The 25,380-nt window shown below is 32.0% G+C and overlaps 2 protein-coding genes across 2 annotated transcripts; both read right to left on the reverse strand.

Moving 5' to 3' along the window:
• Positions 1-1,698: 1,698 nt before the first annotated feature.
• Positions 1,699-7,621, reverse strand: LOC139485664 (UDP-glucuronosyltransferase 2B15-like). The gene is made up of 2 exons (XM_071270292.1): positions 7,509-7,621; positions 1,699-3,438 (listed from the first exon to the last, which is right to left on the reverse strand). Exon 2 carries the CDS (start codon positions 3,435-3,437, stop codon positions 1,893-1,895), a length of 1,545 nt encoding a protein of 514 aa, XP_071126393.1. The 5' UTR covers position 3,438; positions 7,509-7,621; the 3' UTR covers positions 1,699-1,892.
• Positions 7,622-18,698: 11,077 nt separating this feature from the next.
• LOC139485665 (UDP-glucuronosyltransferase 1A7-like) lies at positions 18,699-22,825 on the reverse strand. Its single transcript, XM_071270293.1, has 2 exons — positions 22,751-22,825; positions 18,699-21,067 (listed from the first exon to the last, which is right to left on the reverse strand). The coding sequence occupies exon 2, from the start codon at positions 21,064-21,066 to the stop codon at positions 19,519-19,521; it is 1,548 nt and encodes a 515-aa protein (XP_071126394.1). The 5' UTR covers position 21,067; positions 22,751-22,825; the 3' UTR covers positions 18,699-19,518.
• Between the last annotated feature and the right edge of the window lie 2,555 nt (positions 22,826-25,380).

Here is a 25,380-nt window from a genome sequence, read left to right on the forward strand (position 1 = left end):
CAATATTTAACACTATAATGTATGGGGAAACTTTGGATTCGGAATATTTGTTTATTCTAATCATCTGTAAGACCCGATTTTTGTTTTAATCAAATGGTGGGAAAATCCATCCCCCTTTTTTTAAAGTCAAATGGTCGTTCCCCAACTGCTAGAAAAGTTGTTCGAAAATTTGAATTCGGTTCTACGTAATGAACATTTAAATGACATATAGTTTACCGGTGTGAACAAATCTTATGTACAGGTAGCTAAACAAGGTGTATAGATGTGAACAAATTTAATGTGAAACTAGTGTACATTACATTAAACCAAATGTAAACATGTTTATTGTACACAGCGTTTGGTGTGAACACGGCCTTATTCTATGTTTGATACAAAAATATTTCCACTTTAAAAACTAGAATAAATTGCAAGAACTAAAGAATTCAGTAACATCATGTGCGCGGGTGAATCTGTGATCAAACGAAACGAATTAGATGCATTGGTTTTTGTCGAGCCTGCAACTTTTGTTGCAGAAAGCTCGACATAGGGATAGTGATCCGGCGGCGGCGGCGGCGGCGGCGGCGTTAGCTAACTTTTTTAAAGGTTTATATTTTAGAAGGTGAAAGACCTGGATGCTTCATATTTTGTATATAGATGCCTCATGTTACGAAGTTTTCGTCAGTCACATGTACAATGTCCTTGGCCTCATTTTCATGGTTCAGTGACCTATGGAAAAAAAAGTTCAGAATTTTTGTTATGTTGAATTCTCTCTTATTATAAGTAATAGGATAACTATATTTGGTATGTGCGTACCTTGCAAGGTTCCATGCCCGTCAGACAGTCTTCACTTGACCTCGACCTCATTTCATGGATCAGTGAACAAGGTTAAGTTTTGGTGGTCAAGTCCATATCTCAGATAATATAAGCAATAGGGCTAGTATATTTGGTGTATGGAAGAACTGTAAGGTGTACATGTCCAACTGGCAGGTGTCATCTGACCTTGATCTCATTTTCATGGTTCAGTGGTTATAGTTAAGTTTTTGTGTGTTGGTCTGTTTTTCTCATACTGTATGAAATAGGTCTACTATATTTGTTGTATAGAATGATTGTACGGTGTACATGTCTAGCGAGCAGATGTCATCTGACCTTGACTTCATTTTCATGGTTCAGTGGTCAAAGTTAAGTTTTTAAGTTTTGGTCTTTTTATCTACTATTATATGCCAAAGGTCAACTATATTTGGTGTATGGAAATATGTTATGATCTATGTGTCAGTCCCGCAGGTTTTATTTGACCATGACCTCAATTTCATGGTTCATTGCACAGTGTTAAGTTTTGTGTTTTGGTCTATTTTTCTTAAACTATAAGTAATAGGTCAACTATATTTGCTGTATGGAAGCATTGTTAGCTGTACATGTCTGCCTGGCATGGTTCATTTGACCTTGACCTCAGTTTCATGATTCATCTGACCTTGACCTCATTTTCATGGTTCATTGGTCTTTGTTTAGCTATCTTGGTTAATGTTAAGTTTATGTGACAGTTGTAATAAAGCTTTATACTTAGGACTATCGACATAATATCAATGATTAGTAAAGAAGGCGAGACATTTCAGTGTGTGCAATCTTGTTTATATATATATATATATCATTGTGGTGATTGATCTCTACCCGTTCACGCTTGTTTTCATCGCTGTCATCTCTAGTGCAATAGTAAGAAGTGAATTTTCCATTATTATTTTTAACGTTTATACTTTATAGTTAATTTATCAAATTAATATTTTAATCCTGTCGATATCCATGTATCAGTATTAGTGTTCTAATATCATACATTATGAAAGAAACTAAGTGAAAATTATCTTTTTGTAACATATTTAGATTTGCTGTGTAAAAATTCAATTTGCATAACACGCGTAGGTTCATTGCAGTTTTTGTTTTGTATTCTTTTTCCAACAGCATATTTTAATACAATACTTAAGAAATAACTTAACAGAATATACGGCCAAAACTAGTCCGACAAGGTAAACTAGATAAACGTCTACCATAAAATATGAATACCACGGCATATCTAGCGATGCTGGTCTGAAATGCTCTGACCCATACTTAGTCACCAAGTCTATCCAATAAGCTGCTCTTTGTCTTGGAGTTTGTGGACGACTGTGGAATATCTCAGATGCATTTTTAATGCTGAACATGAAAGTGCTGTTATGCACTACTTTATTGATGTTGTCAACTAATTCGTTCACAGAAAAATCTAAAATATCCATTGAAATTCCATATCCTTTGTCTTTTATAACAGCTGCATTTGAGTTTTGATCAAGAGCAATTGGAAATGTAATCATTGGTACGCCATGGTATAGAGCTTCAAAGACGCCGCTCTTCCCACAATGAGTGATGAATAGTTTCGTTTTTACATGCCCAAGCAGATCATTCTGTGGTAACCATGGCAATAGTAATATGTTTCCATTTTCTTTTACATAATCTCCACTACGAAATATAAAATTTAAATCCTTCATCTTTTGAAAGGCTGAAATTAATTTATTAATTATTTTTTCAGGGCATGTCTTAATTATGCTACCAAAGGAAACAATTACTAAGCCATCTTTAGACTTCTCAACAAATGACTCTATCCTAGACATCAAAGTTTTAGAGGGTCCGGCTGCCAATCCACCACATAAAATGGCATTCGAGGCAATGGAAATTGGATAATCCATTAAAATATCCCCGTTAATTATGTGTAGCAAAAATCTAGTTTTTAATTCGCTGTTTGACATAAAAGGCTTTTCTGGAACATATTTAGAGACAAGATATCCAAACGAAGGCATTGTGGGTTTGATAAGTTGATAAGTATACAATACGGTATTCATCATTCGTTCCCAGAAGGTCATTTTGTCTGTAAATCCTGACAAGAATGCCGGCATATAGGCAGGATTAAATGGCGTTCGGTGGAGATTTTGATCATAGATTGCAGAAACAAAAATGAAGGGTAATGAAAGTTTGTATGCTAAAATTTCGTAGCAAAGAAAAGGGCCATAATCAACGATGGCATAGTCAAACTTTGCAGCTTCTATGATTCCGAAGAGTTCATCATCGGTCGAAAACGAATGACAGTGATCATATGCATTTCTAAATAATTGAAGGAAGGGAAAATTCATAGAACCATTCATTGTCATTTCCAATATAGCTTGTACGTCGTCAAAAAAAGACGCTTTATCAAGACTGTTTGCTACTACAGACTTAATCGATAATCCCTTGGATCGTATTTCTTTGTCCATCGATGTTGAAAGCACAAATGTTGCTGAGTGATTGTACTTTTCTAATTCTTTTGTAATGGCCATAACAGGAGAGATATGACTTCTAAATTGGGCTACGAAAACAATACATCTTTTACAGTCCACATTATACAGGTGTGTCGAAAATCCCATGGTCAGGGCTATAAAGGATGTTTTCCATCCATACGTCATTCTGAAGAAAATGAAATCACAAATTCAGTAAATAATAAATACAGTTAGACTAAATTTAACTAACAATTTTACAAGGGTGTTAAATCGAAATACAGAACTCACTTGATATCGGTACTATGTAAATCAAAAATATATCACAAAAAAAAAACTGTTGACCTATACCTTTCGCAGAATTTAAATGATAAGCTTAGTATTTTGGTGAGTTTTTTTAATTGCTCTTGGATTAGCAAAATTCATGAATATTTCTATACTATGAATTTTCAGGTGACTTTTGTTTTAAAAGTACAGAAAAACTAAACACACGTATGAAAATGTCCAAATGTTAAACTCAAGTTTCCAGGTTCAATTGGATATTTGTTCAAAAAAAACTAAAGTTATTTAAAATTAAAGTTGAGAGAACAATTGAAGGTCTTTCCAAAAAAAAAACAAGTATCTTGATATGAAAATAGTAAAATTTTGGTTTAAAATGTCAAGAACAGATTCAAATAAGAGCTAATAGTATGCTGATTTTAAAAAAATCATGGTTTCTATGCAATATTTTTAAAATAAGGTTGATAATTAAATACTTCTGGTTGAAAAATGTTACTTCCGGTATCATTTTACTGTTTAATTTACACTGTTTTCAAAATTATATTGTTCTATATACTTTTCCATTCTAAAAGTACAAAAATATAGCTACTTCCAGTTTCAATGGGGTTCCTTTATTCAAGGTCAAATGGCTTCCAACTGAATGCAAAAAGTCCCATGGCTTTATCATGTATACATATGAGGTAAAAGCAAAGGTCAAAATCTAAAACGTCAATTTAACCTCAATTTCAAGGTCATCAACCAAGGACCTCAAATCAAAAGACCCTAGATCTAAATTATATTTGTTCATGAGTTATATCTCCATATGCATATTTTTAAATAATGAGGGATAAAACTCTAATTTGATGTAAGCGCACCCTTTAAGCCAATATGTATGTGTTACAACTTGTCGCAACTAACATTTAATAAAAATATGTTGTCGATATCGTATATTGTGTTTGAAAAGTGGTGAAAATAGGCCAAAATACAAATTTAAAAATGACCTTGACCTTTGACCTTGTCCCTATTTTCTTCATGGGATTTTCGACACACCTGTATAATATGGACTGTAAAAGATGTATTGTTTTCGTAGCCCAATTTAGAAGTAGCTATTTTTTTGTTCTTTTTTAATGGAAATTTATATAGAACAATATAATTTTGGAAACTGTGTAAATTAAACAGTTAAATGATACTGGAAGTAACATTTTTCAACCAGAAGTATTTAATTATCAACCTTATTTTAAAAATATTGCATAGAAACCATGAATTTTTGAAATCAGCATACTATTTTTCTTTTTTTTTTTTGGAACAAAGATCTCTACTCAAAAGACCCTAGGTCTTTATCACTTATGGTTTACCAATTACAACTACATATTTCTTATTAAAAAATACAAAAGGGGAAGTAACTCCCATATGAAGTCTCCAAACCGCTTCGGTCAAAATTATTTTGAAGATCATGAGTATATAACGAGCAAATTGGTGAAATAATTTTTTGGTAATCTTGAATGGTTGCGAAGGAGATTTGAACACAAGAAAAACAGTTTTTGGGGAGATAACTCTTACAATAAAAAGTGTTCAGCTTAACAGGGTGAGTTTCAAAATTGTATTAACTGTTCGATATCTTACACAAAAAATTTGAGCGACATCTTGCGTAACTAAAAAGCACCGTCAGAAAAATGTGGTGGAAGAAGAAAAAAAAATAATCAGAAGAAAAAAACCAAAAAGTCTTTCCACAGAAAAGTGGAAAAACCTAATAATAATCAGAAGAAAACCAAGAGGTCTTCCACAGAAAAGTGGAAAAACCTAAATAATAATCAGAAGAAAACCAAGAGGTCTTTCCACAGAAAAGTGGAAAAACCTAATTATTGGAACTTATACAATATAAATAAAAAGATGTTGTATGAGTGTCAATGAGACAACTTTCCACCTAGGTCACAATGTATAAAAAGTTAAAAATTATAGGTCTAAGTACGGCCTTCAACACGGAGCCTTGGTTAATATTGAACAGCAAGCCATAAAGGGCCCCAAAATGATTAGTGTAAAACAATTCAAACAGGAAAATCAATGGTGTAATCTATATAAAAAACGAGAAACGAGAAACACCTATGAACCACACCAGCAAACGACAACCACTGAACAACAGGCTCCTGACTTAGGACAGCATATAAATGCAGCGTGTTTAAACGTTTTAACATGCGCCAACCTTCACTCTTACCTGAGACAGTAGTCTAACATTACAAAATTCCATTATAAAAGACACACTATAAAATATCAATTGAAATGGCTTAACTCGATTAAAAAGACATTTAAACAAAAACAAGAAAACATACACTGAACGAATAAGTTTGATCTACGACACAATATAAATACAATATGAAAACGTAGATCTCTATGTAACATAGACGTTACAGTACGGAAGTAAAAAAAAATTACAAAATAAATTTGTTGTTCAGAGTAAGATTACATAATTGAAAATTTTTCGTCATACTGAATAACTGTCAAAGGTGGTACATACTAAAAATAGTGAGACGAGATAGAACACAAAATAAGTAAAATCTGAATTAAAGAAACGCATTACAAATGAGGGCCCTCATGGGGTTTTTGATTATGTGATTACTTGGCCGTTTTTTTAATGATTATTTGATTATTAAGCCAAATATTTCATGATTATTTGATTACCTAGGACTGTATTTTTAGTTTATGATTATTTGATTACTAAAGATAAGCAAATATTTAATGATTATGTGATTATATTGGCAAAAAAATGGTGATTATGTGATTACTAGGACCCCCCCATGAGGGGCCTCACAAATGGTGTTAACAAGTCAAATTAACACGAAAGTACAATTTTTCAGGTTGTACTGAAAAATGCTTCTAAAAATTGGTTTTCAAAGGTTAGAAAAATTACCACCAGTAATGCAAGTCTTAGATATCAATTCATATTGTTCAGCATTTTTTAGACGTTTCTATCTACAATTGTCTATCCTGTTACTGTAACCATTGTAACAGGTAAGACATACCAGGATAGACAAATGTCTTCATTTTTGATTGCTGTTGTGAAATAACTACTCCGTTTGGTGAAGTGATAATGTTTTTCTGTTGTGATTTTGGTTTCCAATACGTGATTGCAGTGTTTACAAGTATACTTTTGGTGTAATTAATCAAAATGTTGGTAACAGCATAGACAGGGAAAAAAGTACCCTCTATGTTTCTTCACCAAATGTCTTGAAACACTAGCGATCAAAAAAGGACTAAATGAAATGTTAAGGTTACTTTGCACTTTTGAAATCAACGCTGACTAATTTAATATTCATAGAAATAATAAATTAACGGCTGATTTAAGTAGCAGCAACAGGATGGACATGAACCTCATGTACGCTGATTGAATTTAGTTTGTAGACAAAATACATATAATAATGAAGAAGCTTCAATTTTTCGTTAGAGTTATTATAAACGTTCTTAAAGAGTCCAATTTGCAGATATCTAGGCGATCAGAAAATCGAAAAAAAAATCGTTTGAAATTTGTTACTCTGACACTGTACGCACACAAATAACCAAAAAATCGTACTGAAATACATTTTAATCTTATCAAAATATATGTAAATCGTGTTTATTATTAATGTTCTGAATCATAAATCCTACTAGCTTTCATTTAACCAATTACAACTGAAATTTCCATTAGAAATTTAAAAAAAATTAGCATTGGTGTACTTATAATTCGACATTTTTTAAAAATGACCCATCTATGTCGATCTAAATTCATGCGTTATTGTTATTATTCAGTTTGGCCTTTTTTTTTAAACTTTTTTGGATTCGAGCGTCACTGATGAGATTTTTGTAGACGAAACGCGCGTCTGGCGTATATATATAAATTTAGTCCTGGTATCTATGATGAGTTTATATTCAATATTTACAAAAATATATAATGAATACTTATGAATTATTATTCAAGTAAATTAAAAACAATAAAATATTTGTTTGGCTGATTATTAGGAAGAAACTTACATAAATGATGTTGACCGAGGATTTCTGTTTGAAAACCTACTCTTAAGTACTCCAGTATCAGTCAGCTTACATACACCAGGGAAGAGACTTTATACTAACCTCGGTAGCCGTACTAATGCGCACGCAATATAATTAGATAAAAATAGATTTTTGAGGGGATTTCTTATGATCACTTCCGGAATCCAAGCTTTCGCGCTGTTTACGAATACAAGAAAATCTTAAGACTTCTTAAAACAATCAAAATGATTACTTAATCTTTTAATATTTACCCTAGTAAAATCAGTAAAAAATATCCTTTTCAAATATGCTATGAGTTGATCAAGCTTGATCATGATGTTCTATTATATTCGTATTTACCTACAAGGGTTTAAAATAATGAATTAGTTACTTCACGATTAAAGGCCTATAAATCCTGCATTTTAAAAATACACTTAATAAAAAATATACTGGTAACCTAATAAATGAAACAAAATCATGCTAAATAAAATATTAGGTATCTAGGTCGGTTGAGTAGGAGTTGACGAAGGTACGAATTGTCGTTTATCTTCAGTTTATCATTGATGGAAGAAGCTGGATTTGTAGATAGAAGTTTTTGTGTTCTGTTCAATTGTTCCTTTTAAAATTGTATACGATGATGACTGATGTACCCATATTTTGACTATTTTATTTATTGTGTCTGTTTAGTTAACGCATCAATGTAAATATAACGGAATTTGATGAGACGGTCATCAAAGTGAGAGGATTAGCGCTATAAAACCAGGTTTAATCCACCATTTTCTACATTTGAAAATGCCTGTACCAAGTCAGGAATATGACAGTTCTTGTCCATTCGTTTTTGATGCGTTTTGTTATTTGATTTTGCCAAGTGATTATGGACTTTCCGAATTGATTTTCCTCTAAGTTCAGTATTTTTGTGATTTTACTTTTTGCTTTAGTAAAAAGTGAATATCATAGTCAGTTGAGATTGGATTCCAACTCACTTGCCATGAATGAGCCCCTAGAAACACAAGACTAGGAGTGAGACTTGCATAAAGTCTATGCATTTTAATTGATTATTGTGCTATTCAGCTACTGGCCCCCGTAAAAAGACCACTTTCAAATTCATGCACTTTCTGGTAAATTTCGTGTTCATTTTATTAAGTTACAGTAAGGACTGATTGTAAGACGATATGGTTAATACCGATTGACCTTGGGTCAGCCGATGTAAATTAACTCATCAGAGATACCAGGACTTAATTTTGTATATACGCCAGACGCACGTTTCGTCTACAATAGACTCATCAGTGAAAATCGAATCCAATAAAGGCAAAAGAAAGCACGAAGCCGAACTCATTCATTAAGGCAATGATTTATCTTGGAATTTACTTAAATTTGTCATACATTATTGCTTTTTACAAAGGTGAGAAAGACACAAATTCAATAATATTTTGAGATCCAAAGGCACTTAGTATCTTGTTTTCTGGCTTAAATTTATTTTTTGAAGCCAAGAAGGTACTCTTGCTAGCCCAGTATTATATGTAAACAAAAGAACTTGAGTCACTCTAGTAGTCAGCTAGGCTATCTATAAGAAAACAATCTTGAATCATCGTAATCATTCTAAAGTCAGTTAGCACTTCCAAAAATCAATTAAATTTGATTCACAGGTAGTACATGAAGATAAACATAGAAAACTAGTTCACCATACAATATTCAGACCAAAAATATTTACTCTAAATTCAGGAAATGAATAACATAATTTACTGTTTATATTAAGGATAAAAGTGGATAAGTCTGTTTACAAGTTACTTAAATAATCCATGTCTTATTTTTATCAAAAGATACTGATACAGATCATGTCAAAAACCAACTAGTATTAAGTTGTGCAGTTAACAAAAGAATGTTTTCAGATATATGTATTAACATGATTTATGTATGATTCATTGCTGTTGCTGTTTTATCCATGAGCAGCCTTTGTTGGGGCAAAGAACATGAGACACATGATAGAAAAAGGAACATAAATGCTTCCTGCTATGAATTAGACTAAGATAATGAGCCATTCTAATTAACAGGTTGACAGTTATACAGGAAGACAGGTCACTCTACAGATATGTATTGCAATTCTTAAAAAAGGGGTACAGGGTAATCACATTAGAGCACAACATAAAAAAAAGCCATCAACTAGGTTTTAATTCAGCATGTGTTGATATTTATTGGCCTGTTTTGTAGATATTAGGAAAAACAGCACAAAATTCAGTGGAAGGATTATGAAAATGATGGACTTCTGCCAGACAATCCATACATTGTTTTATCAGTAGAACGATATAAGTGTCATTATGGACCTGATAGAAATAAGGCAAAAAAGAACAAACCTGAATCTGTAATTTAATATTTTCATCGGTTTAGAAAAAGCAATATAACTATATTTTCAAAAAAACAACATTATTTATTTATACAAGCTTGATAAACAGATGCATGTCTTGGCAGACTTTCCAAACCATAACTTATAATGAGTTCAAATTTATGTTAAATATAGATTCTTACATCGTCTGAAGTATTATTTGATAATAAAAAGTTAGTGTATGTTATGTACTTAAAAACTTCATATAGTAATTGCTTTAACTAGTGTAGCTTTTTAAATTAAACTCCAAATAAAGTTCTATAACTGGTTCCTTGCCGTCTACGTTTTGTAAGCAGGCGGAAATGGTTTTGTATTTAATTTTGTGACAACTCAGCCCACGGCCATCTCGCACCTTTCAAACACTCTCACTAATTATAACAACTTGCATCGTTTTATCAAACTCGCATCACTCAAAATAAGAAGAAATATAACAAACTCGAAGAAATATGTTTGATCATTATATTGTTTTCTTCTTCTCTTAGTAAATTCCTCCTTTCTCGGAACACTGACAGAAGAACTGACAAACTAATCAAATCCATCAACATAATGCATAAGTGCATTAAAACAGTGTGAAAAACACGAACCCAAGCTGTGTATCACCATAAACATTTCAAGTTATCCTTCAAGCTACGCTCGTGTGGGTTTTTTCTAGTATGCTGTAAATACACGTATTGCGACTTATAAAACCATTGTAGTTTTTAATGTATATTGTCAAATTTAACATTATTAAACTTTTGTTCTATAAGTAGCTTCTGATTTGTTTTACTTAAGGCAAAATACTGATTAAAATTTTTAGAAGATATTTGCTAAAATTTTCTTTTGAAAACGTGAAGAATAAGTATGAGTTGGTTAACTAATGTACTGTTTATATGTTGGGAATGTAACATATAAGATGGTTCTCTATCCAAATTTAACACACATACTCGAACATTTTAAATGTTATATGTGTTAATTTTATAACTACAATGCAGTTTAAAAAGTAAACACTTTTTTTCCAATTTAGGTTCATGACCATGTTTATGGGAAAATTTTGTTTTTAATTCAGCCAACCAAGAAAATGAATTGTCCTGCTACAATTATTGCCCAAGAAGTTATTTTTGTCACAGACTATATGGTATAAACCATTCAAAGTTCTGTCGGAAACATTGATATCAGTCTTGATCAGACATTGAGTTAACTTAAATCACACTTTTTGATATATTTATTTATATATATATACTGATAGAATATAAAAAGACGAACAGCTATGGTGTAATCACACATAAGTTTAACCAACAAATTCATATAACAAAGACAAACACAAAACAAGATTAACCTGTCTGTAGTGGCATTCCGGATGGCATCACCTACACAATAAAGTGAGCTAATAGTATCCCATACTAAAAGTGTATCAATTTCAACTGTTAACTTTATATGATATTTTTATTTCCTTTCTGATCAATGTAAGCTTAAAAGTTAATCCTTATAAATTATATATTGCTTTAAATGAAAACTGATGAGAACTTGAGATCCTACATTCTGTTGATATTATTTACTTATATTTTGGCATAGCGCATGATCATGCATTTATAAGTCTTCACAATTAATTCATTGAATGTGTATTGATCGGTACTTAAGTCTGGGAGATTTTGATTTATTAATTAGTTGTAAACGGCTTTGAACTAGCTGTCTGTATCTACTGATATTTTTGTGCTTTGTGTCTATTGTGTTTATTTCAGTTGTTTTTATGCCTTATACCAATCTTTTGAGTTAAGTCAATTGCTACTGATTTTTACAGTTTGTTCTTATTATGTGATGCAACATGACTGTCCAAGGTTAGGAGAGGGTTGAGCACTCAAGAACATGTTTAACTGTACCCCACCACAAACGTTATGTGCTTGTCCCAAGTCAGATGCCTGTAGTTACGTGATTGGTTTTGTTATGAATCAGGCGATTAGTTTTCTCAATTGAATTGTTTCACATTTTTGTATGTCGAACCTGTTATAGTGTATATACAGTATGTGTTTTTCTCATTGTTGAAGGCCATATGGTTACCTACTACAGCTAACATTCACTTCAATTGAACTTTAGTGGATAGTTGTCAAATAGGCAATCATACCACATATCATCATTTTTATATTCATTAGTGAACTTTTATCTAACCTTACAAAAATATCGGGTGACAGAGGATTTGATTTTTGATAATCAAAATGTGATGCATTTCATCCATTCTTTCTTCAGGGAAAGTGGGGAGGGAATGATTATCTTTGCATAGATTTTGATTGGTCTAACTTTGGCTGTATGATGTTTTTGAATACATCTTACTGTTTACGACGTTCATTAAAATTCAATTCACATTTCAATGATTAAATGTTTGTGTGACCACAAGGTCAGCTCCAAAATTATTGAATGTCGTAGCCTTAGATCAACAGAAATTTTGACTATTTAAAAAGGGAAAATACTATCCAGAAATAAAGACTGGAAAACTGAGGGTGTAAGAAATTGTTAACTAAAATAACATAAACAGTACCAAATGTTGCTGCACCAGATGCACATTTCGACAATCAATGTCTCTTCAGTGATGCTCGAGACCAAAATATTTGAAAATTCAAAGCCTATTAAAAGGATAAAGAGCTATAAACCAAAAAGGACAAAATAAAAAAGCCAACAGCCGGGCAAATAATCAAAGCTTTGCATGAGGGAGATTATATTCCTTGGTTTAAAACAATAAAGTTGTATTGCAAACTATGGGAGAACAGGTATAAATATTTATCATCTTTTATTTCAGAAATCTGTTTCAAAGTGGCAGCGTGAAAACATTTCAAAAGACATTGAAACTGGCATGACGGACGAGAAAAAGCTTAATCTGAATATGGACAAAAGATTGGTGATCAAACTGCCAAAAAAAGAAGAACATAAATTCCATTTACAAGGAGAGGTCAGAGTTATTTCATCCAAATTAATTATTATATATTTTTCAATATTCACTAGAATGTGATATTCATCAGTTTTACTTCAAAAAACCTGCGATATAATAACTTTAACATTCAACATAATAAGTTTTGGATGAATGTTTTGTATAGTAAGGCAATTCAAAAGATTAAAAAGCTTTACACTGTATTTACAATTCATATATTTTCATTGCCTTTGAATTGTTGTCAAACATAGAAGTTACAAAAACAAATGAACTTTAGTTCTTTTGTATTGAGGAAATCTATGTATAAGCAAAAATTGTCGTTCCTGTAATTGAACACACTATTGCTTTTGACGTAAAAGACGAAAGACAAATGAATTTGTGACATGCTATAACCATTTACAATAACAGTATTAGGTTAGGAAGAAATCATTATGAAAATGTAATTATTGTGTGTGTTTTGTTTGAAAAAGGAATTATTTTCATCACATTAAAATGGCAACTATATTTCTATAAATTTCATCTGTATAGTAAATTGATCACTCAACATATTTAATTTTAAAATTTTACTTTTATTTTAAAAAAAACATGACTTTCAACAAATTGGAGTCAACATTTTTTCATATGTTACTGAAAATGCAGGCTATCCAATGTAACATCTTGGAAAACAATTCAAGATAAAAAAGATCAATTAACTAGTAAGTAAAATTGCAATACAAACAGTTAGTAACCACCAAAAATATGTTTACAGTGACAGTATTCCCAACCCCCCTACCACACACCCACTACAAATTAAACCCATCAAATCACTGATAAATCAGACTGTATAATTCAAATTTAATTTCAATAAATTATATATGTATTATCGACAATAAATACTACTAGTTGATGCTACAAACCTCTTCTAATCAAATACGGTTTGATCTGAAATTGGAACCTATCCGTATAAAAATTGTTTTACATTTTCGGGAATATCCCAGATATAAATAGATTTATATATAGCGCGCTACCGAGGTTAGTAAAAGTCTCTTCCATACACCAGGGTACCCGTAAACGGTACTATTCATTCTTCCATAGGCGACAATAGTAACATTTTCTAAATTTACCACTTTTTAAGATAAAAACCTGGATAAAACAGTTATATGTTGTGTTAGTACTTTATTATTCTGTTTTAAAAATTAAAGCCAAATAGTATCATGACCAACTTCCAACGGAGCTTGTTTATGTTATCCATGCCCACGGTCATTTTGCACTAAATTAATGAAATTTTGGAAGTCTTTTCGAATAATTCTCTAGAAAATATTTCAAAAGGTTTCAAAATTTATATTGTAAATATACACACTGCAGTTATTCATAGATAAATCAAAAATATATTGTACCCTTACATCCAATCACAGCGCTCCTAATTTGACTTCCTTCACCTGCCTTGGGTACACAAAAGCCAACCTAATGCTGGGAAAGTTTAATACTACCGTTTTCCCTAAAACTGTCGTCTATATCACAACATCGTTAATTAGGTTTAATTGTGTCAAATTTCCAGACCTTTTTACGACTTGCTACAGAGGATAAGGTAAACATACCAGACAGCATCAGACAAATTTAACACATAACTTTATTTTATGTCTTTGAAAGCATATTTTAAACTCTCAGTCACGTTTTGAATCTTGGAAGCTAATTACCTGCTTTATGGTATATCTAATAAACAAAAAAAAGTTTTGTAAGAACTTGAGAGAATAAATATGTATTACTGTCAATACAGACGCCTTGAAATCTGCATAGGTTTAGAAGGACACAACGTTGTATAAGTTTAAAAACAAAATAAGTGGACGTTATTAATGTTATTACAAGAGGCTCTTCCCTCTGTCCTACTGTAACAATGGACAAATTCACTTTTACATCATTCGTTTGTCGGTTTTGGACAATAAAATATGTTTAAACTATCATTCGATCATTTGAAAAGCAAGCTGGAAAAGTGCGATGCTTGTTGTAATGGTGACTATATATCATTTCGTTGTCCACTGTGTCCGCTGTCGAAATACGAACCAAGAGGAAAGGCAAAGCTACAGCTACATCTTGCAGTTCACTGGAATACAAGAATCCAAGGAAACAACGGTAATTTAGTTTTCTGAATAAATCACGGAATTTAAAAAAATAATAATATCGTCTTATGAACATCGCTTTATAAAAGACAATCTCATTTTTTAAAGCGATATTTAAAGAATTTACTATGATCAATTAAGTAATAGTTAACAATTTTGTATACATCTATATGTATATTTGGATTCCTGCACCAGGTAAAATTTGAATACGCCAGAAGTGCGTTTTGTCCACACAAGACTAACCAGTGACGCTCAGATGCCAAAAACAAATACAAAGTTGAAAGGCACTGAGGAACAAAATTTCAAAAAAAGTTGTGACCAGAGTTTTCTGCTTGGGATAAGAACATCCTTATTATATAGAATAATTTATACTTTTGCAAAAAGTTAATTTTATAAAATGACTATATAATGGATATACATGATGAAACCGAAGTATTAACTGACTACAGAATAAAAACGAATACATTACATAAACCAACATAACCCAGCACAAAAAAATATCCAAGTTAGCCAAAGCCTCAACGCATAAAGTGACGCCACATTTGAAATTATAAAAAAGCACATGAAGATCAGTGCTACATAAAGATATTACTTTTGTGTAAAACTATTTCTAGTTCACTTTAGATAATGATTTCCGGTACAGTGGTGTCTTTCTGGTATACTATTGGACGGGTATGCTGATGCCTGTACGCTGACTGATGCCTCTTCTTAAGTATCATGTAGTGTATGGGGTATAAATGGGGTTTACATAGCGCATTATTAATAATAAACATAAAAGTTAAAGAATAGAAAAATATAATAGCCAGTAAAAAAAAACAATTTACAAACTAAACCCCCAACCCTCCTGTCCGTATTTTATTAATCACAATTCTTATAGTTTATGTAAACTAAAATCTTTACAATTGATATTAAACCTGTAAGGATTTTGAATAAACTGTATTTATTTTCTAAATGCGCAGTGACAAATAAATATTGCATGCATATTCAGGACGAGTAAATATGTATACACCGTTTATCATCAGTACAGCGGATATAGGTATTAACTAAGCGGGCGTGAGCGATTTTGGCCTTACACGGTAACGAAAATCTTCGTTTTGTTCACATAACATGCATAATATCAATGTGTACTTCAATCTAAACATAATTGTTGTTTTACGAAATGATTTGGTAGTAGGTTGATGATTAGAGATTTCTCATTATTTTCCAAAACAAGAACGATTACTAAAAGAGGGACGAAAGATACCAAAGGGACAGTCAAACTAATAAATCTAAAATAAACTGACAACGCCATGGCTAAAAATGAAAAAGAAAAACAGATAAAACAATAGTACACATGACACAACATAGAAAACTAAAGAATAAACAACACGAACCCCATGTGCAAATACTTGTCAAAGAAGTTGCCACTCGTCTCATTCGATATAATTCTATTTTCATTGCAACTCTTTTTCTGTGTGTAATAAGTATAGCTGTTTCAATAAGTCGCATTGAAATTTTTCATACATATGTTAATTTTAGATTTTTTTTATTCCGAAAAGAAGTGCTGTGTGCGGTGTTTAGCTGATAAAATAAATCCTTCTGTACGGTGCATAGTTAAGATGCTGTACACCGTACACAAAAAAAAACATTTTCATACTCGTTTTTTACCCAAAATGTTTCAAGGAATGAGTAATCATAGGTAGGTTTATGATTCGTAACTATTTCTATTGCCCTGTATTGACTTTCTTTCAGATAAAACATGTAAATGTATCGACAACTGTATCGAAATTGAAAGTTGGTGTTGACATTCACAACTGTTTGCGCATGTACAAGTTAATTGTTCTTATTAGAATATCAAAGTTGTTTTATAAATAGGAAAAAATCAATGCGAAAATTATTTGGGAGCAGGAATTTCAAATATTTAGAAATGTACACTGAATATTGGTAAGGCAAAACAAAGATTTCCGTTACCTTGTAAGGCCAAAATTGCTCACGCCCGCTTGGTTAGTACCTATATCCACTGTACTGATGATACACGGTGTATACTTATTTCAGTAATATAGTGCGGTGACGGAATAGGAAAAAAGTCGATTATCAAAAGAGTTTAATTTCGCTTCATATTACACATCTTAAAACTTGCACAGTCTTTGAAAATTATTTTTTCTTCAATTTAAGATTAGTCGTCAAAAATTCGTATGGTGTAGTTTTTTATATAAATAGCCGGTAATGTACCGTTGTTTGTACGAAATTTTGTGTGAAGTTTAGGTATTCAATTCAAACAAGGCAAGTCCTCTGATTTTTGTTCAATGTAATGTTCATTGAAGCCATGAAGGACTTATGATTAACCAACATCTCATCCTTGTGAAGTGATATGTTTTTATGTGAGACTACCTGAGTGCTTATTTCTTACCAATTCTTTTACAAGACACTCGTAGTAGTACGATGTACATACAAAGACAATATTATTTGAAGCTTTGTCCGCAGGAACAACAACATACTTATCGTGAAGATATGATAGACATTTTACTGCCTCTTTGTCTCTGAATACGGACTTTGGTCGATATTACCGTATAATTTAGGATGTAAAATACCGTTTGAATAAGTTTTCTACATGTACATCCAAATTAACTAATTAAATCTTTGTACTTAGTAACGTTTTAAGTAAATCATGGTAACGAAATCCCGGACTTGATAATTTAGCAGTGATACAATGCTTACGTTCGTTAAAATCTACGACACTACTACATACACAGGCATAACGAACAAGTTGGGATATATGAACACTGTATGATAGAGTCAACAGACCATCGAAGTCTTAACAAGAACTATCTTTAAAAAAGATATCCAACGTATTTAAATTTGAGTATATGTTTAAAACTATCATTTCGATAACCTTCAGAAGCACAAAGATACCATTTAAATAACGTTTTCTCTGTTTGTGTTCAGTATTCTCGGTCCTCGTATCTTTCTGTTTACATTCCCCTAAACCCCGCGGAAATCTCACATGCGTAGGTGCGTTCTAAAAGTCATGTACGTTCGTACAACAAGTTTACATTAAAAATTATATAATTGTCCCGAATAAACAGCTGTCACGGATGCAAAGAGCTATTGGACAATTGTTTTAATAAAAATATAAATCTTTGTAAGATCTAGTTCAAATATTTATAGTTTTTCACTTGCTTTCCATCACGATATAATTAACGAGACGTTTCTTCAAACACAACCAAATCACCCACCATGACAGCATTTTGTCCAATCTCAGAAAGGATTTTCGAGCATGCGTATTCTGTTGCCATAGTTAAGCGTCCTTAAGTTCAAAGAGCACAAACCGAAACTAATACCGACTACGTCGGAAAAAAAGGAAAAATTAATAATAAGGAATGTAAAACCGTCTGTTTTGTCGACAATTTTAGTATGGAAATGTTTAGATTTAGAAATTGACATCTACTGCTGTTTATGCTGGTAGTATTTAAAATAAGTTCCTTTGCGTAAATTTCGGTAGTATATTTAGAAAAATCTGGATTATCAAACAAAAATATATCATAGAGATAACTGTAAGGTATTGTTGAACGTATCAACCAAATGTAACAATGACATGTTTTACTGAGTCGGTCATTAACTGAGACTCATAGCAATACAGGAATAAATCTGGTATTAAAAGGGTGCAATTAGTGTCAATATGAATACCTACAACCTGTCAATATACTGCTGAAACGTACAAATATGTTGCCTAGGAGAATATGTAAAGCTTCAATCAAATCTTAACATTTCCATACATGTATATGAATAAAATAAAATGTAGAGTACCCGTAAATAAGACGGCAACAAAACGACGTAATAAATCAAATGCCAGCAAATTTGATACATAATGGACAGTTTTTCGTTTACAGCACAGACAAAAGAATGGTTTTTGCAACGATATGTTGTCAAGAAAAGAATCTACGAACACGATGAAATGAGACTGTATTGATATATATTTCTGCACAACAAAAAGACTTCATCCGTGTTCGTCTCATTCCAAATTGTGATAAATCAAGCTGTTTCTTGTGTTAAAAGATCTACATCTTTCATACAGGTCTTGCACTTGATCAAATTTAACATGCCATTCTAAGTAGGCGCAGTTGCGTATGATTTCATCATTATTCTTATTTAGACGGGTTACTTTGACATTCCATTCTAAAGTAGACATAAACGCGTATATTTCGCATTTTCATCCATAAGAGATGTTTACTTAGTTATACAGTGCACTTTGTTATACAAAAAGGACTCTGTTAAAAAAAAAAGGATTTCCATGATAAAGAGTCCTAAACTGATATAAATTGTCGGATCTCCAAAATTCGGCAAATTCATGTCCGTGGGTGAGCAGTTTTGATTTACGTGAGATAATCAGATGCTTTATGTCGGGGTGAATGAACTCTGCACGTTTCCGCTTGTTTTCATAGCTGTCACCTCTGGTGCAATTATCAGAAGCAATTTTTCAATTATTATTTTGAGTTTTTACACTTTAAAGTTACTTGTTCAAATTCATATTTAAACAACGTTGATATAAATGTATCAGTATAACTATTCTAATATCATACATTTTGAAACAAACCTTAGTGAAAATGGTCTTTGGTAACATTTTCAGACATTAGTTTGTAAAAATTCATAATACGCGTAGCTTTATTGCAGTTTTTCTTTTGCATTCTTTTTTCCACAACATAGTTTAATACAAAACTTCAGAAATAACTTAAAAGAATACACGACAAAAACTAGTCCCACAGCGTAGACCAGATAAACATCTACCATGAAATATGAATACCACGGCATATCTAGTGAGGCTGGTCTCAAATGTTCTGATCCATACTTAGTCACCAAGTCTATCCAATAAGCTGCTCTTTGTGTTGGGGTTTGTGGACGACTGTGGAATATCTCAGATGCATTTTTAATGCTGAACATGAAAGTGCTGTTATGCACTACTTTATTGATGTTTTCAACTAATTCGTTCACAGAAAAATCTAAAATATCCATTGAAATTCCATAAGCCTTGTCTTTTATAACAGCGGCATTTGTTTTCTGATCAAGAGCAATTGGAAATGCAATCATTGGTACGCCATGGTATAGAGCTTCAAAGACGCTGCTCTTTCCACAATGAGTGATGAATAGTTTTGTCTTTACATGCCCAAGCAGATCATTTTGTGGTAACCATGGCAATTGTAATATGTTTCCATATTCTTTTTCATAATCTCCATTACGAAATATAAAATTAAAATGCTTCATCTTTTGAAAGGCTGAAATTAATTTATTCATTATTATTTCAGGGCATGACTTAATTATACTACCAAATGAAACAATTACCAAACCATTTTCAGACTTCTCAACAAATGACTCAATCATAGATGTCAACGATTTAGCAGGTCCGGCTGCTAATCCACCACATAAAATCGCATTTGATGCAATTGGAATTGGATAATCCATTAAAATATCCCCGTCAACTATGTGTATCAAAAAACTATTTGTTAGTTCGCTGTTTGACATTAAAGGCTTTTCTGGAACATATTTAGCGACAAGATTTCCAAACGAAGGCATTGTCGGTTTGATAAGTTGAATAGTATACAATGCAGTATTAATCATACGCTCCAAGAACGTCATTTTGTCTGTAAATCCTGACCAGAATGCTGGCATATAGGAAGGATTAAATGGCGTTCGGTGGAGGTTTTGATCGTAGTGGGCAGAACTTAAAATGAAAGGTAATGAAAGTTTATATGCTAAAATTTCGTAGCAAAGAAAAGGGGCATAATCAACGATGGCATAGTCAAACTTTGTAGCTGCTAAGATTTCGATGAGTGTATCGTCGGTCAAAAACGAATGACAGTGATCATATGCATTTCGAAGTAATTGAAGTAAGGGGAAAGACCTGGAACCATTCATATTTATTTCCAATATAACTTGTACAAAATCATGTACAATTGACGCTTTATCAAGACTTTTTGCTACTACAGAATTAATTGATATTCCCTGATATCGTAGTTCTTTGTCCATTGATGTTGAAAGCACAAATGTTGCTGAGTGATTGTACTTTTCTAATTCTCTTGCAATGGCCATAATAGGAGAGATGTGACTTCTCGATTGAGCTACGAAAACAACATAACTTTTACAGTCCACATTATACAGGTGTATCAAAAATCCTAGAGTCAGGACAATAAAGAATGTTTTCCACCCATACATCATTCTGAAGAAAATGAAATCACAAATTCAGTTAATAAAAATATATAGTCAGAACAAGAACTATGTAACAAAAACTAGTGACCTATACCTTTAACAGTATTTAAATATTAGTTCCTTCTAATTTTGTCTACTGCCTTTGGATTAACAATATGTTATTGCGTATATATGAAATTTTGATCCTGGTATCTATGATGATTTTATTTACAACCACTGGGTCGATGCCACTACTAGTGGAGATTTATTTCCCCGAGGGTTTCACCAGCCCAGTAGTCGTCACTTCTGTGTTGACTTCAGTTATCATTGATATGTTCATAATTGTAAATTAACTGTTAACAAAATTTGGAATTTTTGAAATACTAGGGCTTTTCTACCTCAATAGATTACCTTAGCTGCATTTGGCAAAACTTTTAGGAATTTTTGTTACTCAATGCTCTTCAACTTTGTACTTTATTTGGCCTTTTTAAAAAATTTTATTCGAGCGACACTGATGAGTCTTTTAGTAACCCCCCCCCCCCCCCCCCCCCCCACCATATTTTCATCAGCGGGACTGATAGTTACCTAACAAATGTTAGAAATCGCTGTGTCCCATAAAAAAGTTCACAAGATAATATTTTTAAATAAGAACAAATTCGTTGCACCCTGTTTCGACCCTCAGAAAATAGTTAATGGCATCAGTTAGTTCTAAGCATGATCCCTTTGTTGATCATTTAATGCGGGGTTTTTTTACAGTTCCCAAATACTGTTGTTTGAGTAATATTTTTTCTAAAGATGTTAATCAACTTCTTGATGAGATTATTACCTGTTTACATAATTAGTACATGTAATAAATGAGCTATTAATAACGGTTTAAATTCCTTGGATTATTATCCAGTCCTAGGTAATAATGTTGAGGGTTTTAGGATCATAAGGCAACCAACACATGCAACAACAATGCATAAAATAGGTATAATTTTGCGTTTCCATTTTGTAAATGTAAATCAAACGCGTAATCGAATAGTAAATCTTCAACGAGTTGTTATCCTTAATATTTATATAAGATTGTCGAAATTATTTGTGTCTCTCAATTATAAAAAATATATATTGTCATAAATTGCATTGCCCAAAATGAATCTTTTAATGGAAATAAAAATATCGTATCTTATAAGATACAACGAAACATGAAAAATTCACAACTAGATTCAAAATAATGAATATGTAAATGGTTAAACAGAATATGTTTGTAAATAAAAACATGCATATACAGATGGTTATACTGATTGGAATTTATAAATAAAACTAGATGTAATCAACCATGCATAATATTGACTTCCTTCTGTATACTATAAAAATATATCAAAACTATTTGATGACTGCGAATTTTGTGCAATATTTAATTGAATAGGCTTAAGTGTTGGCAATTTAAAACACGATATCTTTATAAATATAAATGTACTCAAATTAAACTGCGTTTCAGGTAGGGCATAACTTGGTATCCTTTACTTTTTCCCTTTCTTCGATAAATATACCCTCTTGTGATCCTCGTTATATCAGTGTTTATATCCGTTATCTATGTCGATCTAAATCTGTGCACCGTTGTTATTAATCAGTTTAGTATTCAAACAACAATTTAATGGAAACTTAGGTTATCATTGAAGTAGATTCAAAACAGTAAGAACTTTGCCTGATTGGTTATAACTTAGAAACTTACCGCAATTTGAGGTTGACATCTATAGGCTTGCTGCTAGAAAAACCTACACTTAAGTTTCGTTTAGTGTATGAGGGTATCTATGGGGTTTGCAGAATATTATCAATAATTTATACCTAAAGATTCAAGAAAATAGCCAATAAAAAAATAAGGGGATTTCCCCAAAATCAAAAATTCTGTCCGTACTTCATTAATCGATAAATTAATAAATTAATTTATGTAAATTGAAACTAAAATCTTGATAATTCCGATATATTTCTAAATGCCTAGTGACAAACATTGCATGCATATATATTCAGGACAAGAAAAATGTCATATTCCAACAGTATACAACTACAGACTTTGTATAAATGACTTGTATCTAAATATGTCACACATTCGCCCAATAATATTAAGTTTACCGAAAAATGTGCCGAGGTTAGGGAAAATTCTTTTGCAAATAAAACTGATCTTTTTAAGGACTGACTGTAATACTTTTCTGTCAATGAAGAAAATCAAATAACATAAAAATTGCGGTGCACACTGAATAACCTGCGTAGGCATTCCTTATAATTTAATTCTACATTCCATTTCAAACCGGGTAAATCATCGAAAATCGTTGGTTACGTCACGGTCACATGACAAAATTATGTCTTTGAGCTGATAGACAAGACACTATCAGCCAATTGAAAGACGCATAACATCCAAATTTAAATTATAACATTATATCATAAGAATTATATTAATTTCTAAAATAACAATTATATTTATATTTTCTTAGAGAAAAAATAAGATTTAACTTGAATTGATTATTGTTTCGGAGTGTGCAAAAAGAACAATCGTTATTTTCATTTTATGATGAACTGTGGGTCTAGCTATTAATATGATTTTTTTAAATAAACCATGCAGTTAAAAAAAAACATAGAGCCACATAGAGCTTTTCAACTTTTTTCTTTTTTGTTTCTCCTTTGCCGACGCTTAACATATATAGCAAAAAAATGAGTTTAGATATAAGTTTTATATAAAAAGGATATATTTAGATGTTTCTTGGATATATATAAAAAAGAAGATGTGGTATGATTGCCAATGAGACAACTGTCCACAAGAGACCAAAATGACACAGACATTAACAATTATAGGTCACCGTACGGCCTTCAACAATGAGCAAAGCCCATACCGCATAGTCAGCTATAAAAGGCCCCGATATGACAATGTAAAACAATTCAAACGAGAAAAATAACGACCTTATTTATATTAAAAATGAACGAAAAACAAATATGCAACACATAAACAAACGAAAACCACTGAATTACAGGCTCCTGACTTGGGACAGGCACATACATAAATAATGTGGCGGGGTTAACCATGTTAGCGGGATCCCAACCCTCCCCCTAACCTGGCAAATTTTGAATTGGATCTATGGAGTTCTAATAGTTAAATTGAAATGAAAACCGATAACGGAATAATAGATAACGCCTAAATCAACCACTTTTCGTTCAATGTATAAGCGAAATTGATTGTCAAGTTTATGAAATTAGAATTGTCTTCGACAATATACAATGTACACAAAATATCTCAAAGAACAAACATAAATAAGCATGTGGAGTATACGTCAATGAGACAGCAACACAGCAATACAACTGCCATTAACATACAACTATACAAATTCAAAAGCAAATTTTAAGATATGACAAACGACAACTATACTTAAGATTTACGTGACTGCGGATGTGACGGGTTTACTGTGATCGATTGATTGTTGGTGTTTAAAAGTAACTTTTGAGAGCAACTTTTGGGCTATTTCGTAAGATAGCCAGTTATTATTAATGGACATGGCGGAAGAAGATGGTGTGCGCCGAGAAAACCATCGAAATCCAATAGGAAAAATAAATGCAACAGTAGTATACCGCTGTTCAAAACTCGTAAATCTATGGACAAAAAAACAAAATCGGGGTAAAAAAACAAAACTGAGCGAAACGCATTAAATATAAGAGGAGAACAACGACACAACATAAAAATGTAACACACACAGAAACGGACTAAGCATTAGACAAAATCCGATGAGAATAACAAATATAACATCAAAACCAAATACATGAATTTAGGATAGAAAAGTACCGTGACACGTCTCATAGTAATGTGAATTTACACTAAAATATAAGAGAAAACCAACGACACAACGTAAAAATGTTACACACACAGAAACGAACTATGATATAACAATGGCCATTTTCCTGACTTGGTACAGGACAATTTTAAAGAAAAAAATAGTGGGTTGAATCTGGTTTTGTGGCATGCCAAACAGGAAAACTGACAATTATAGTCCATTAAGATTAGAGTCAAGTGCAACTCGCACGGGTTGGGCTTGTCCTAACAACCTAAGTAATGACTGGCTATAGTGATTACAATAGAAGAACTACTTAGACCACTTGGCCACTGAGGCCCCTGGATTAACTATGAAAATTTGACGGGGTATACTGTTTTTGTTTTAAATATACCACAATCCGTCTTTATTTTAGAGGATTTCAACGGATGGATATCGTTTCAACAATGAATATAACAAATTGCTTCATTTATTTTCCTGTAAAGTTTGTCTTTGTAGTTTCACGTGAACATATACTGCGAATTCATTATTATTCGTTGGATATCAATTT

Source organism: Mytilus edulis, chromosome 8 (assembly GCF_963676685.1).
Source record: "Mytilus edulis chromosome 8, xbMytEdul2.2, whole genome shotgun sequence".
In the NCBI taxonomy this organism is placed as follows: Eukaryota; Metazoa; Mollusca; class Bivalvia; order Mytilida; family Mytilidae; genus Mytilus; species Mytilus edulis.

Bases quoted from the DNA above. Each gene is read 5' to 3' on its own strand.
- LOC139485664 (XM_071270292.1), bottom strand. From the start codon at position 3,437: ATGACGTATGGATGGAAAACATCCTTTATAGCCCTGACCATGGGATTT.
- LOC139485665 (XM_071270293.1), bottom strand. From the start codon at position 21,066: ATGATGTATGGGTGGAAAACATTCTTTATTGTCCTGACTCTAGGATTT.